This window comes from Ictalurus furcatus, chromosome 8, assembly GCF_023375685.1.
Source record: "Ictalurus furcatus strain D&B chromosome 8, Billie_1.0, whole genome shotgun sequence".
NCBI lineage: Eukaryota > Metazoa > Chordata > Actinopteri > Siluriformes > Ictaluridae > Ictalurus > Ictalurus furcatus.
This window is the reverse complement of record NC_071262.1, coordinates 10779765-10795093: the sequence shown is the minus strand read 5'-3', so window position 1 is coordinate 10795093 and position 15329 is coordinate 10779765. Positions and strand designations below refer to the sequence as shown.

General features: G+C 41.3%; 1 protein-coding gene across 1 annotated transcript in view; it reads right to left on the bottom strand.

Moving 5' to 3' along the window:
* tenm2a (teneurin transmembrane protein 2a) overlaps positions 1-15329 on the bottom strand; it is a 252260-nt gene that overhangs the window by 48573 nt on the left and 188358 nt on the right. The window contains exon 5 of the mRNA XM_053630714.1: positions 9908-10146. Within this exon, the coding sequence (XP_053486689.1) occupies positions 9908-10146 (239 nt within the window). The remainder of the gene's footprint in view (positions 1-9907; positions 10147-15329) is intronic.

Sequence of the window (15329 nt, the reverse complement as noted above, 5' to 3'; positions counted from 1 at the left end):
GTATAACTGTAACACGTTAACACTAAGACCAACAATGGGATGGGACAGACTTTTCAGAATAACTTAAAAACAAGTTCTTATGTTGATTTATTCCAATATTTGAAAACTGGATCAATATAGTAATTCTGGTCAGCTGAGCTGTACTTAAGCTTTTATGATATCTATGCATCTTCAGACCCCTGCAATGGCATTAGCAATGCAGAACCACACGTTCTTTCTATGCAAGTAGTCTCATCTCTATATTGAGAAATTACACATTGTATTCTTAATTTATGAATACTTTTAACTGAAATATCTCTATCGTTCTGCAAAAATATGTATTTCGCATATACTTCTACACCTGTCCTTAGACTTTTATTACAAATGAGCTTCAGTGAATGGGGTTTCCATTCAATTCTCAGTACACAGGTATGTGTGAAAACTTTTCCTTTACTCTTCTATGCCTGTATACAGTACTTTAATGATTTATAACACCACTCTCCAGTGTCACCCAAAAGATGATATTATGTGAGGGGAGCCTGAGAAGTTAGCACACTTGCCTCGCACCTCTGGGCTTAAATTCCGCCTCCACCTTGCATGCATGGATCCTGCATGTTCAACCCGTGCTTCGGGGGCTTCCTCCGGGTTTCCTCTCACAGACCAAAGACATGCGTTGTAGGCTGATTAACATTTCCAAATTTTCCCTAGTGTGTGAATGGGTATGTGCATGTGTGTGCGATTGTGCCCTGCGATGGGTTGGCACCCTGTCCAGTGTGTGCCCCACCTTGTGCCCCAAGTTCCTGGGGATAGGCTCAGGGCTCCACACCTGTATAGATAGAGATAAGGTTTAAAGTGCCAGACAAACCTGTTCCTCACTTTTATTTGTGTGCTTGTTCAAGTGAGCTTTATTAAGAAAGAGTTATGAAGTATGAAAGTAATGAATGTGTATGTGTGGGTTTAGAGGCCTCAGCTCTCTTTGTAGTCTCAGTGATGTTCTTTGCATGTCTTCTGCTCTCTCTAGTTATACAGCAATTTATTGACACTGGAGAAAAATGCTTTTTGAGAGGTGTTTTGTCAAACAAAACAACAACAACAAAAAAATACTGTGCAACCTGAAGTGGATGTAGATCATTGAAAAAAAAAAAAATCATATCTGCTGCTGGTTATGTGAACATAACCGCTATCAATCTTGCAAAATGTTGCAACAGACATGCAAACTTGGATATAGATAGACAGGCAGACTGACAGCCAAGCAGACAGACAAAGCAGACCAAATGACACATGCAAATACCAATGCTGTACAAATCCAGAGCTAGCTTGCCAAGCATGATTGATTGGAAACATCACCGGACCAGAAGAGGCTACATTTCATCACTGACTATTAACGGATTGGCACGGTGAGCCAGAAATCAATGTAACGGCCTCTCAAGGACTCATTAATTCTTTACAACTAGCCGCTGAGGTAATCTTTAGTGGGGCCTTTGGACCGCGGGTTTCGCATGGACCCTTGATCTGAAGGAAGCCACCAGTAAGTCAATGACAGACAGTAGGGGAGGGGGGAAAAGATCAAAAAGCTTCTCTTCAGAGATGACACACTCTGGTTTTGTTTCAGAGGAACAGTCGGCGAGAGAGGTGTGTAAAAGAGGACATGAAGCTGACACACAACGGGTCAGCCAGAACATCAGGGAGCTCTTCACCTAAAGGCCATATAGCTGGGAACCTTGGATTACCATAAGTACTACTAGACATTTCAGTCAAATCTGACAAAGACGAGAGAGAGAGAGAGAGAGAGAGAGAGAGAGAGAGAGAGAAAAGGTAGGGGGAAAGCAAACGGTTGCATCCTTCCTAGTCCCTTCAGGGAAACAGGGATGTAATTTGAGTGCACTATCGTCCTTCCCTGGCCTGTTGTGTCCCTCCTGTTATTTCGCCCTTGACTCCTTTTGCCCTGCTGCATCTGTTAATAGTGACCCGTTTAGCAACTGATATTGAAACAGACACACTATACAGAACATATGCTTCCTGTTTCATATGCACCATATGCTAATCTCTCTCTCTCTCTCTCTCTCTCTCTCTCTCTCTGGCCTTTAGTGCTCTTATGAAATGACATTCTATTCTTGCACTCAACGCTACAATTTGGCACATGCACAAACCCCATACACACGTTTTCACACGTTACTTTCTGAACGAAATGGAAAACTCCTCCTAAAAGTGCTTTCACGTTCGCCGTATTTGTGTTCTCCGTAGCCAGCTCATGTTTTACATTTTAAGCCGCTTCTACGGGAAACGGCTAAAAGGCAGGTGGAACATGGCCGCTTTAATAAAACAAAAAAAAAACAAACAACAATAAAAAAACACGAGCGCAAGCAGTTTTTCAGTCACAGTGGAGTACTTCCAAAGGTGGGAAAAGAAAAGGTCAAAAGTACAGAGTAATCTCAAGTGCTTTTTTAACCTCCTGACCAATCAGGTCGCAAGTTGAGCCAGAAGTTTTTTTTTTTTTTTTTTTTTTAAATCTTAGTGAGTGAATATAAAGCCATACTGAAATGGAAACATTTCATTACCAGTATTCCGACACTGCAATATAACTAAAACGAACAATTAAGCTGGTTTTGGTACATTTCCAGACGTGTGATGTGATGTCCCACTTTAACTTTAGAGGCATTCAGTCATATCAGCAGACAAGCAACTCCTCTGTTTTTGATTTGCTGCGTCCTTATCCTCCTTTCTTCCTCCTTTCTACCTCCTTATCACTGCAGTTTAATCTTTTATAAATAATATAAAATAATAAATCTAATCTATATAGAAAGCTGGGATATAAGCGATATTATGGTTATTGTGTGCGCTTTGTGTGAGTGAATTTTTCTCCCCCACAGCAGCAGGTAAGGCCCCCGGGCGAGCGTTATTTCTGTAAAAAGAAGACACAAATGTGAAAGCACCCTAAGCCTGTCAGAACAAATTTCAGTACTCAAGTATGATTTACATTTTTGTCTCATTATGTATACAAAGGCAATAAACCCATGCTCAATTATTTTAGAATCTTTATGATGTTATAATAATTTTAATTTTTTTGCACAATGTAGTTTTTTTTTTTTTTCTTAAGCTTTTTGGCCTTCTTCCTCGATGCAGGAAAAAAAAAACAACCTTGCTCTGAATATTAATTGTGTACTTAATTACAATATATGATTATGAATACATTTTCCAATGATATCTCTGTTAAAAATGATATGGTTAACAATTTCCAACAGAGCAGTGTGATACTACTGCTCATTTTAGTTCTATCTCTGCCAGTATAAAATTATAGGCTAATACATTTTTAAATGCAATGTAATAAATAAATAAATAAATAAATATATAAATTGACAGCAGTAGTACCCTCAAGCTGCCATAAAGTGTGTGGGATTGGAGATGTGTGTGTGACATGCTCTAATCAGTAGTGAGCAGATAGGGTAAGCGGTGTAATAACACAGCGACGCTGGGTGCATGGCATTACAGATAGAGGAGAAAAAGCAGCCCGGTGAGAAGGTTATGGAGTTACACAGAGTGCTCATGGAGCTCGAGATAAGTCGTTGGTGGGCAGGGGGAAAAAAAGTGATGATGAAGCTAAAAATATAGGTGGAAGGGATAGAGACAGGGAGGAAGAATAAGAGAGAGAGAGAGAGAGAGAGAGAGAGAGAGAGAGAGAGAGAGAGAGAGAGGAAGAGCAAGGGTGGAAAAAGAGGAAGCAGGGCAGGAAAGAAAGAGCTTTCATGACACTCGCCACATGGCCTGTCTCTATTGATGTATGAGGAGCCACTATGTCCCAGCTTGCATAGAGGTGACACTACACACACTACACTACACTATACACACATACACACACCCCTTCCAAGCTCAAGGGCACCAACACAGTAATAATGGTGTATAATTTATTATGCACCTGCATGTGTGTGTGTGTGTGTGTGTGTATGGGTGTGCCATACAGATTCATACCCTGGCCTTTGTTTTTTGATGTTAAACCCTCTACGTCTGTGTCTGGACTAATCCTGATCCACGAGTATCGTGCGTGAACCGATCGTTGCCTTGCTGCCTTGTCCGTCTGCTGTCTAGACGAGAGCACATCAAATCAGAGTGGAAGCCTGAAGGGGCCTAAACCTCGTTATAGCTATTACACGTTCCATCTGTCCCTGTCCTTTCCCTCTCCCTCTCTCTATCTCTCTGTATGTTTGATCATAGTTGATCCCCAGGAATCAGGCAAGCTTTAGAGCAGACACACCTCGCGGGAGCCGGATAGCGCTTTGTCTCCTTCACAACACATGATGACAGACCTGCTCTTCTTTTGCATCAGGACCGCTCACCTGTATCCTAGCAACCGCCTCCCTGCTGTGGCGGCCACTCCATGCAGAGATAAGCGAGCGATCAAGAGGGCACGGAATGAGTTATACGTCTCAATTTTTTTCTTTCACCTTTTTCTTTATGGGTCACCGTTTCTTTACTTATTTATGTCACCCTGTTAGCACATTCTCTTAGAACCAAATCAATTCTATATGAATTCCTCTTTTACATATTCAAAATACAAGAAGAAGAAGAAAAAAAAGAGTGCCCTGAATGATAACTTCTCTTTGGTTCTGTTCTTTTCTTTGCTCTCCTCTACTTCCTGTATGCGATTATGATTATTGCCCATATGAGAGTGCGCATATTATGATTCTCTTCGAGCACATACAGTACATCTCTTTCCTGACTGTAGTTTCTGCTGAAGTACCTGGGATTGTAATTCATCCCTGTAGAGAAGGTAAGGCAAAGTGGGATCTTTTAAGCATCTGCAAAGAATGAAAAAACAACAAAAAAAAACCCCGCCATCTCCTCTCCTCAATGCACTTTTGTCATCTCTATGGTGCCAGGATTACGGGGCCGGTCTCAGTGGAGCCACACTCGGTGTCTTCACTGAGCAAAGTGCTGCAGCAGCACATTTCACCATGTTCAGTTACACATGCACGCAGCCACTGAAGGCCAAAGACAGTCTCAGTTGGCCTACAATTAAGTCCGCTAGGTCTTAGCAGAGAAAATTCAAATAAGCAAATCTATCTAACACATCTCCATGTTGAATGCATATTTAAATTGCTTACTATCTCAAAACAGTAAGTGAGTTGCGACAGGCATTGTCTTAAATCCAGCTCTTTATCTAAATGCACGAAATGCTAAATTAGCCCAAGGATCTTTGCTGAAATAAAGAACTACTTAGACGAGATAAGATTTCCAAACATATGTCGGTTAACTAATGATGCCGGAGGATGTTGTAATAATTATGATCAATTCACACGGGATAACAGAGCTCTGTATAAATCACACAGACAGATGTGCCTTCACTTGTATACACTAAAAAATACATGTATACTAAACATACGCCTCGTTTTATTACATCGCTTGTTTTGTCCTTTTTCATAGCCACTTGTTTTAGGTCACATGACCATAGCAGATACACTATATGGCCAAAAGTATGTAGACATCTGACCATCACACCCATATGTAGGTCTTCCCAAAACTCTTGCCACAAAGTTTGAAGCAAACAATTGTATATGATGTCTTTTTATGCTGTAGCATTACAATTTCCCTTCAAAGGAACTAAGGAGTCCAAACCTGCTCCAGTGCAAAGACAATGCCCCTGTGCACAAAGTGAAGTCCTAGAAGACATGGCTTGCCAAGGTTGGTGTGGCCTGCACAGATCCTCAATCCCACTGAACACCTTTGCAATGAACTGGAACTCCACCTGCACCCCAGACCTCCTTCAGATGACTACAGTGCCTGACCTCACTAATACTCTTGTGACCGTATGTGCAAAAATACCCACAGCCGCGCTCCAAAATCTAGTGGAAAGTCTTCCCAGAAGAGTGGAGGTTGTTATAACAGTAAAGATGGACTAAAGCTGGATGATTTAAATATGGCTGCAATGTCAGGTGTCCACAAACTTTTGGCCAAATAGTCTATACGTAGGATTTATCTGCACTAAAGAAATCAGCAATGCACCTAAAACCCTAAGAAGTGTCATTTCTCCAACACATCCTTTTAAACACTGTCTACATTTTATTGTTCTATCTTTTACATTCGGTCGATACATACAGTCGATACCTGCTTTCGTTTCTGTGGGAGTCGACAGAACAGAGCATTTCCTGCAGTGTCTTATACAGATGAAAAATTGCAAAACGGATTTTCCGACAAGATAAAATAGAATCTTTTCCAACATCTCAGTTTGGATGGGGTATACTGCATACTACATGGGGTAGCATCTACTGGTTATTTTATTGAAAGTAAAGAAGAAGAAGTTTTCAAATGTGACGTAATCTTTCCAGATGTGTGCGCACACAGTCCATAATAAAGACTAAAATCCCAGAGGTAGTAATTACATTACCCCACCTCACCATGTAAAACTAGTTCAATCCGAATAGGGCTTAAAACAAGTGACACACAACACAAAAGAAATACCCTTGTTTTTGTCCTGGAAGCTGCAACAAGCCTTATTCTTGTTCACAACACAAAGCTACCACCTGCTTCCCTCCGGCTATGATGGACAAATCTCAGGCATTGGTATTTGTGATTCGTTCACTGAGCTTTTCAGTTAAGCCGCCACTGCATTCGGCTAGGCAGGAAGGCGGCTCTGTAAAGCAGAGGGGGGCCGGGTGGAGCCTGAGGGACTGGCGGCGGATCCGGCACAACATTACACGGACGACTCAAGGACGAAGAAAAGATGTGCAGATATTTGAATACAAGAGCAGAGACAGAGGGGGAGAGATCGGGTGGGGGGTGGTGGGTGGGAAGGGGACACTTGTGCTGATTCCTGCACTTGCTGACTGGCCCATCTGTTGAGCACAGTCTCCAGGGAGGGGAGTGCAACGCAGGGCTATGTGACACATCTGCCCTTAACCGAGGGCTTTTAGAGAGGGGACAGAGGTACAGACATAGGGTTCAGCTCCATGGCTCAGGTGGGGGCTTCTAATGAGAGCCATCGAAAACTAATGTCTCTCTTATATTCGCTTTGTTTCTTTGTCTCCATCAGTCAGTGTGGCATTCACTAGTTTTATATAATAATAATAATAATAATAATAATAATAATAATACGTTTCTTTTTATAGCGCCATTCTACACACTATATGTTCCTTTTTTCCTAATTCATTCCGTTCATATTCTCAATATCAGGCCCATGACCTGAGCACTGTAAGGACATAATATATATTTAAAAAGATTTTTTTTTTCTATAAGCTCTAACCATATGGCGAGATCAAACATAAAACCATATCCGAGAGGGCAAAGAGTGTTTGCAGAAAATAGTTACACTCTTAAAGATGTCCTTCACAGCACCAGTCTGGAAGCATTTTGGAAGCCGTGAGCTGTAATAAAGCATACAATATCCATGAGTGAGTCACTAGCTAATGGAGATTATCAAAGGCTACTACCAGAGGAAGACTGCTGGGAACCAGCGGGAGAAAATTCCCATTCCCCATCAGACAAATCAAATAACGAGTGGAAGCATGTAGATTAATGAGTATAGTCACTTAAACACAAATGCATACAATACACACCAGTGAATGCAAACCAGAGTCAGTAAAGCCAATTCAAACAGGAAGTCGCATTGTTTGAGACTATTTTGAAAGAATCAGAGTTATAGCCAAATCCATTGTGCTTAGCCTATTGAATGATTTACACATCTGTTTAAAAATATGAATTATTATTTTTTTTTTTACACACCAGATGTTTGTCCCATTTCGATAATAATCCGTTTATGATTGTTGCATCAATTCATTTCGATTATTGCCTTTTATATCAATGCATCGATCCAAATCATCATATTGTAACACCCCTACATGCATCTCAACAATTTTCATTTTCCATAACAGTTCTGTGGACTCACGACATCTGCCGACCCCATGTGTCCTGTGCATTTCTTCAGGCTATCATTTCGACATAAAAATCCCACTCTCACACTTTTTATATGTGGCAATCTAAATGAAATCATGATCCACAACATCCATAATCATGACTGTGAAGCCTGTAGTTGAGCAACAGTAATGATACTCATGACACAAACATCTATACTACTACTACTACTACTAGCTACTGCTACTGCTGCTTCTACTACTACTTCTACTACTACTGCTAGCTACTGCTACTACTACTGCTAGCTACTGCTTCTACTACGACTACTACTGCTAGCTACTACTACTACTGCTTCTACTACTGCTACTACTGCTTCTACTACTACTGCTACTACTACTACTGATTCTACTACTGCTGCTTCTACTACTACTGCTGCTAGCTACTGCTACTGCTACTACTTCTACTACTACTACTACTGCTACTGCTTCTACTGCTACTACTACTACTTCTATTGCTTCTACTACTACTACTACTACTACTGCTTCTACTACTACTGCTTCTACTACTACTACTGCTAGCTACTACTATTACTGCTTCTACTACTGCTACTACTACTACTGCTACTTCTTCTACTGCTTCTGCTTCTACTTCTACTACTACTACTACTACTACTACTGCTGCTTCTGTAACGGGTATTGAAAGTATTCCATACATTTAATGTGTAGAATTACACAAAAGGAAACATATACCTGATGTAGATGTCTACTTGTGTGAGTATTTTCCCTTTTAATTGTCATGATGTCATTGGTCTGTGTAATTTCCTGTTTTGGCTCCTCCTCTTTCCTTTCGCATTGTAATTGAATGGGAGAGGTAGGTTTCATTTTGAGTTCTCAATAATCTTGTTTCATCTTTATTTAAATCATCATTTATATACATATATACTCATTTTAATTTGTGTGTATAATGTTATTTTACTTACCTATGTGATTATTTTTGTTGTTTTACCCTCCTTTTTGAGTAATTTTTTTTGTGTTTAGTTTCGGAATGTGGAGATGAGAGCACATGGTGACCATTGCATGTGTTTATTTTGTAGAGCACAGTGTAAGGGTGATTCACTTAGGGAGGCTGCTTGTTTATCAGGTATGGTTTTTGTTTTATATTATTTTAATTTGTTACTTGGGTGAATTCCGCCCTTTCGCATTGTAATTGAATGGGAGAGAGCACAGTGTAATGCTTGTTTGCTACTACTACTACTACTAATAATGACAAATACTGTATGCTGCTTGTTTATCGTTCCACTATCTCATGTCGCATTTGACCTATATTATAATTACAGGTGACCAGACTTTGACGGGAAATTTGAATCTCTTTAACAAATCTCTTCAATTGAATCTCTTAAAAAAACACACACACAAACCAGCTCTCCCCTATTACACGACAACCAGAAAGGATGAAGACTAACATGTGCTTCCACTGAGACTCACAAATCCAACACATGACAAGTTAAAGCACTCGGATGAAAGCGCTAGCTACCCTCTTCCGCATACATGAGCGTACAGACGCTCACGATTTTCCAGTGTCAATGTGATTGACAGGGAAGAGACAGTAATGCCATCCCTCTCACCCTGAGAGCACAGATAATTTTGCCCTCTTGGACTCCCAGACACAGATGGCTGTGGCATTGTCGGGATTCAAACTTACGGACAAGAGGGTGAGTGCTTTTTCGTTGTGCCACTCGGGAGGAGTTTTTTTGAGCAGGATTTTTATGACAAATGTGATTATGTGCATTCGGATAAAATACACTTTTAAAGCTGTGAATGTTAATACGCAAACCCCAAACCATTACCTGTAAAGGTATGCTGATACAGTTCTCTACACCAAATATACTCAAGGTTACTGCTAACCATTTATCAGTAACCATACTACTAAATCCCAAATGATTTTGCTTGTAGTACAGTCTCTGATTTCACCACGCTGCAATGACATGACCTGTACTGTGTTTGTAGGTTGAAGATACTGTATGCTACATGTGTGTTACGCGAGGCTTTAAATCACTGATAGAGTCGGTTACTGTGACAGTGTTTACCGATGAAGTAGGACAGCAAGATGGCCAGCAGGGCGGCGCCAGCAATGGCTGTAACGGCGGCACATTTCCAGCTGCAATACTTGGAGGGCTTCTTCAGTTTGAAGGCGCTTCGGGAGAAGGTGTTTCTGGGTAGGAGCCGTGGCGGGGGCGAGTACACTGTGCCCGACGTCAGTGGATAACCTGGAGACGAGCTGCTGAAGAGTGGTGTGGTTCCTGATGACGTCTTAAACAGGAAGTGCCTGTTGGAGAAAGAGCGAGTTAACAATTTGTTGAGTAAAAAGCATTCGTGGTCTCAGTGATGAGGCAATAAGTGTAGTGGAGATAGAGGACACAATGAAAGAGAGTCAGAGGTCAAATCAATCTCAGGTTCAGAACGACCATCATTGTCTCTGACATTGTGAGTAGCTTCGTATACTCTGTAACTGTGTGTGTGTGTGTGTGTGGACACAGAGGGGTGCAGAGTGCTGCAGGGATGCAGTGGGGTGAAGGATACTGTGTCCAAAGCTCCTCAGTGCGGCTCTGTGGACATATGGCACACGGACATACAGTGCTGCAGGCTGCTGCTGGCCCAATGAGGGACACAACACAAACACTCAATAATTCAGGATGCTTTGCTCTATGCATGTCCAGCACACACTCACACAGCCCGTATTCTGATGGGGACATTAGTGACAATAAAGCTCGGAGGAAGCTGGTGGTGCCACGGGGTGCCAATGATAATGAACTGATCCAATTTTTTTTTTTTTTTTTTACGTTTTATGGTGCTAAATAATCTTTGTTCCATTGAGACCCACTTTAAAATAGAAAACCGCTAAACACCACTCTGTCCTTTCTCCTTTCTTGAGCATGAGAGCATTCAGTGCTTAAGGCATTTTTAACACCGCTTTCGAAACAGAAAATAATCCAAACAATTAAAGATAGACGACCAAAACAAAGCAAAAATAAATAAATAAATCTATTTCGCTTGCAGTGATGCCACTCTTTGATTCAACATGAAAGAAGTGCCTGGATTTAGATTTCTTTGTTTGATTGATTGATCGGTGCTGACAATGCAAAGGAGCTGAATAAGCTAATCAAGAAAGCTGGCAAAACTAGACATCCTGGCGGTGGTGGTGGTGGAAATTCGGATGGTGGACAAAATTAAGAGGATCATGGACAATAGCAAACACCCGCTCCATGCCACACTGGCCAAAAAGCGGAGCTTCTCCAGTAGATTACGGCAGCTTCGCTGTAACAAAGAAAAGTACAGGAAGTCATTCTTTCCCACTGCTCTCTGACTCTACAATGAGTCATCAATGAGGTTTGGACATTGAAGACGATGGACATGTCTTCTGATTTTGCATATCTGTCTACTACACTGCATATTGCACAACAATTTTTTACAGAGGGTCACTGCACATTCTGACACACGCCCTGCCACTTTACGCATGACTTATTTCTTATGACTACTGTACATTTTTATATATACATTAACAAAACTGTTCATCACACTGTACAATTTTAAACCTGCCAACCTATAATATATTTCATACTGTTAATCTGTACAGGAATCCTACACTGTAAGTAACTTGGAGCCCTATTTATATGCATATTTTTTATCCCCTCTTATTTGCAGTGTATATTTTGAATTTATTGTGCATTTTTTAAAGTCTGGTGAACTTTTAAGTCTAGTCCTCACTGTTGCTCGTGTTGTGGCTGAACCTTGGGGATCAATAAAGTACTCTCTCTCTCTCTCTCACTCTCTCTGTTTAGTTAAACAAAAAGTCAATTAATATGAAGTGAAAATGTGGTAAAACAAAAAACATTTTCAATGCACTTACAATCCATTTGATCAAAACCATTATTTGTTCATGTGCCAGTACTCTTTGGAAAAATAAAACCGCACAGGCATTGCTTTGAAAGCACTAACATTGGCATCAGTGAACCCTGATCACTAAGATTTGTCATGTTTAAATTAGTGTGCTTCAAGTGTGACTGAATTTTGCATAACCAGACAGCAACAAGCATTGCTCCAAGGTTCAATGCAGAGTACCGTGCCGAGTACCATTAACTACTCTTAGTAGCAATATTGAGCCGGAGTTAAAATAAATACTGTTAATAATAACAACTGTTATTGAACCCAAGGGCAACGAAAACTGAACAGTTTTGTTGTGCCAAAAGTTGCAGTAAATTGTGAAGTCAAAAATGTATCGATTTTAAAAAATAATAATTCATAAATTAATAAAAAAATAATTAGAAATCTCATTGATTTATTTCCCCCTCAGTGATGTAGTGGCAAACACTTGAAGTCAAGAGCAATAATTCAGTAATGATCCCGCTGGAGGAATGCATGAATACTCTTGAAATGAGAATTACTGTAAAAACAATCATCCTTCAAGATATAAAGCCATACTACTTAAGATTTGTAAGTGCATTCAAACACATCTTTATATTGCTATAATAAATAGAGAAACATCATTAAATGAAGTCCTCTGTAAAGCCTGGCTTTCTGTATACTACACTGAAATTCCATAAAGCACATCCAGGCTCACTGCAGCTGTAAAGGCACGCAGGTGCGAACGGGTGTTGCACAAAGCGCTTAAATGTTTCCTCTCAATCTCTCAAAGCAGCATAACCACTTGAAAAATCCGAACAGGATCCTGCATTGCGTAGTTTGTGTAACTTCTGTGACACCTGCATGCAGAATGATCACTGGCATCAACGCTGCTCATCTACCCCGCCCAGACAAAGCCGCACTCCCATTAGCACACACTCCCGAGGAGATCGCACGCTACATTACATTATAGATGGAACTTGTGGTTTTTCGAGCTTTGTGTAAAAAAAAAAAAAATCATTTAGCCTTTAATTACAGCACCCTGAGCAGCACCCCATGCCTTCACCTCAGTAAATGAAGGCTCTCAGATACTGGTGCCTTGGGGAAAGCAGCAGTAGAGAAGGCCGCTCTAAATATATTATCTGCAGCAATCAGCCAGGCTTGGGTCACCGGGTCCGTCAGTTTCATTAGGCCCCGGCCTCGATTAAGACTCTGATGGGAGCTAAAGTGAGAGGCTGAAAGCTTTCCTGGCCTCTGAGTGCTTGCCTGGAAGGTGTGTCCTGCCCTGGCCTTGGCACATAGATCTCTCCGGCCCCTTAACACTTAAACACCGCGCGAGCCACCTTAATAACAACTTTCCACAAGATGGATTCCAATATTTCCAAACATGATCCCATTTTCCAGGGCTGAGCTGTGGTGCGTTTGGCTCAAAGCCCAGCTGTCTGTAGGGGTGTTTGCACTCCTGTCACTCCCACACCAATCCATCAGCACGGCTTCAGATCCCTCCATCCTCAGCCCCAGTGGGGTCAAAGCCCTAGGACCAGATCAGTCAGGTGTTCTTAGCCATTATCTCTGGCTGCACCTGACCACCTGCAGCTCCACACACACACACTCACACACACACACACACACACACACACACACAAACTCTATACAGTGACACACAGGCCAACCCATGATTGTCTAGGAAAACCTGTATAAAATCATAGCGTGAGAAGAGACGAGGAAGAGATAGGATGCCTTTGTCCTCTCTTCTGACCAGTGAGGGGGAAGAGAGTGACTAATTCACTAATGAATGGTAATAAATGATAATAATGCAGTAGGAATAATGAAGGCAAGGCAGTGGAAGATACCACGTGCAGCTTTACATAACAAAGCTATTTCTCACTGCTGTGTCTGAAATTTCTGTCACCTCAGGCATTACTAATCATGCGCACACACACACACACACACACACACACACACACACACAAAGAGAAGGAGTTGGGAGGAGAATTGTAATTGTGTGTTTGAGCTGTTGTGTGCTGAGCTGGGAGTCTGGGTCACTGATGGAAAAAGCTAGCACTTACTCTCTCATTCTATTCATCTCCTGCTTTCTTGTGTCTTTTGCTCCTTTCTTCTTACATCTTCAATTGACAGTGTGCCACACACATACACTTCACCCTTTCCTCCTTCCCAATCCTCTTATTTATCTTCCTCTCCCTCCTTTCCCTCCGTCCCTTCACCCTCCCCTCCCGTTTCTCCTGATACGCACAGTGAAACAGCCTCAACGGGCAGGAGGAGGAAGATCTCAAATCAGTCTCACACCGAAGGGCAATACGATGGACAGGGTGTAAAGGTGCCTGTCCAAAAATACCACACTACTTCCTCCAGGCCTCCTCTCTCTGTCACCGCTCCTCTCGCTTCTCCGTGACGGAGTGAGTTAGCCGCCACCCAGGCACCACTCGTGAGGTTGAGCGAGTCATCTTGAAATGCCACAGTATTTTTACCAGCGCACGGGGTTGTTGCTACGCATTTAGCCGCTGACAGGGGTGATGCCGAGAAATTAATTAAGGTGATTTTGGGGTGGGAGAGAGTTGGAGGCAGTTTGTATGCTTGTGTGTGTGTGTGTCAGGGAGTGTGTGTGCAATCTACTGTGTGACACTTATTCCATTAGTTCAATGTCTGTCTGTGAGGTTCATTTAATTTCCATTTGCAAGGGAAAGTGAGAGTGTTGACTAGGTGTCGTAATTGTGAAATGAAATTAGAGAGCTTGATTTTTTTTTTTTTTTTTTTTTTGCCTCCGTGGCTAATTGACAGTGATTTATGTCGAGCATTGTTTGGGAGGAGCGTGGGAAGACATGTCAACACCAGCTGGGACAGGAGACAGAAAGGAAGAGAGAGAGAGATTCAGATTCATACAATCCAATGAGTAATAAAAAATATAGACCAGATAAAATTTGCCTCATAGTGATACAGATCAGTTATAGTGTCTGTCTTGGCAGTGAGGCATGAGGTCCATTCACATAATGGATTAAAAAATAAAAATAAAAAAAATTGACATACCCATCAAATATATTTTAAATGAAAAAGAATAAATAAATAAAAAGGAGGCACATTGGCTTAGTGCTTAGCACTGTTATATCGCACCTCTGGTTTCCTCTCCCAGTCCAAAGACATGCATTGTAGGCTGATTGGCATATCCAAATTGTCCGTGGTGTGTGAATGCGTGTGTGATTGTGCCCTGTGATGGGATGGTCCCCTGTCCAGGGTGTCCCCCACCTTTTGCCCCGAATTCCCTGGGATAGGCTCCTGGCTTCCCACGACCCTCTGTAGGATAACTGTGACAGAAAATGGATGGATGGATTATAATAACAATAATAATTCACTGACATAAAATACTGCATGCAGAGCAATTTGTCTTAATTATCAATAATTAAGCTGAAATAACCAGAAATAAGTGACTCCACTCCCCACTACAGAAGCTTTGAAACATAAGTTCTGGAATTTTTTTTGTTTGTTTGTTTTTTGAAGCATGATGTCATTTCCATTTAATACCTTGTTATTTTGACTTAATTTATTTCAAAATCTTATCATTATATTAAACTATTATGTGCTATTTTGATATAA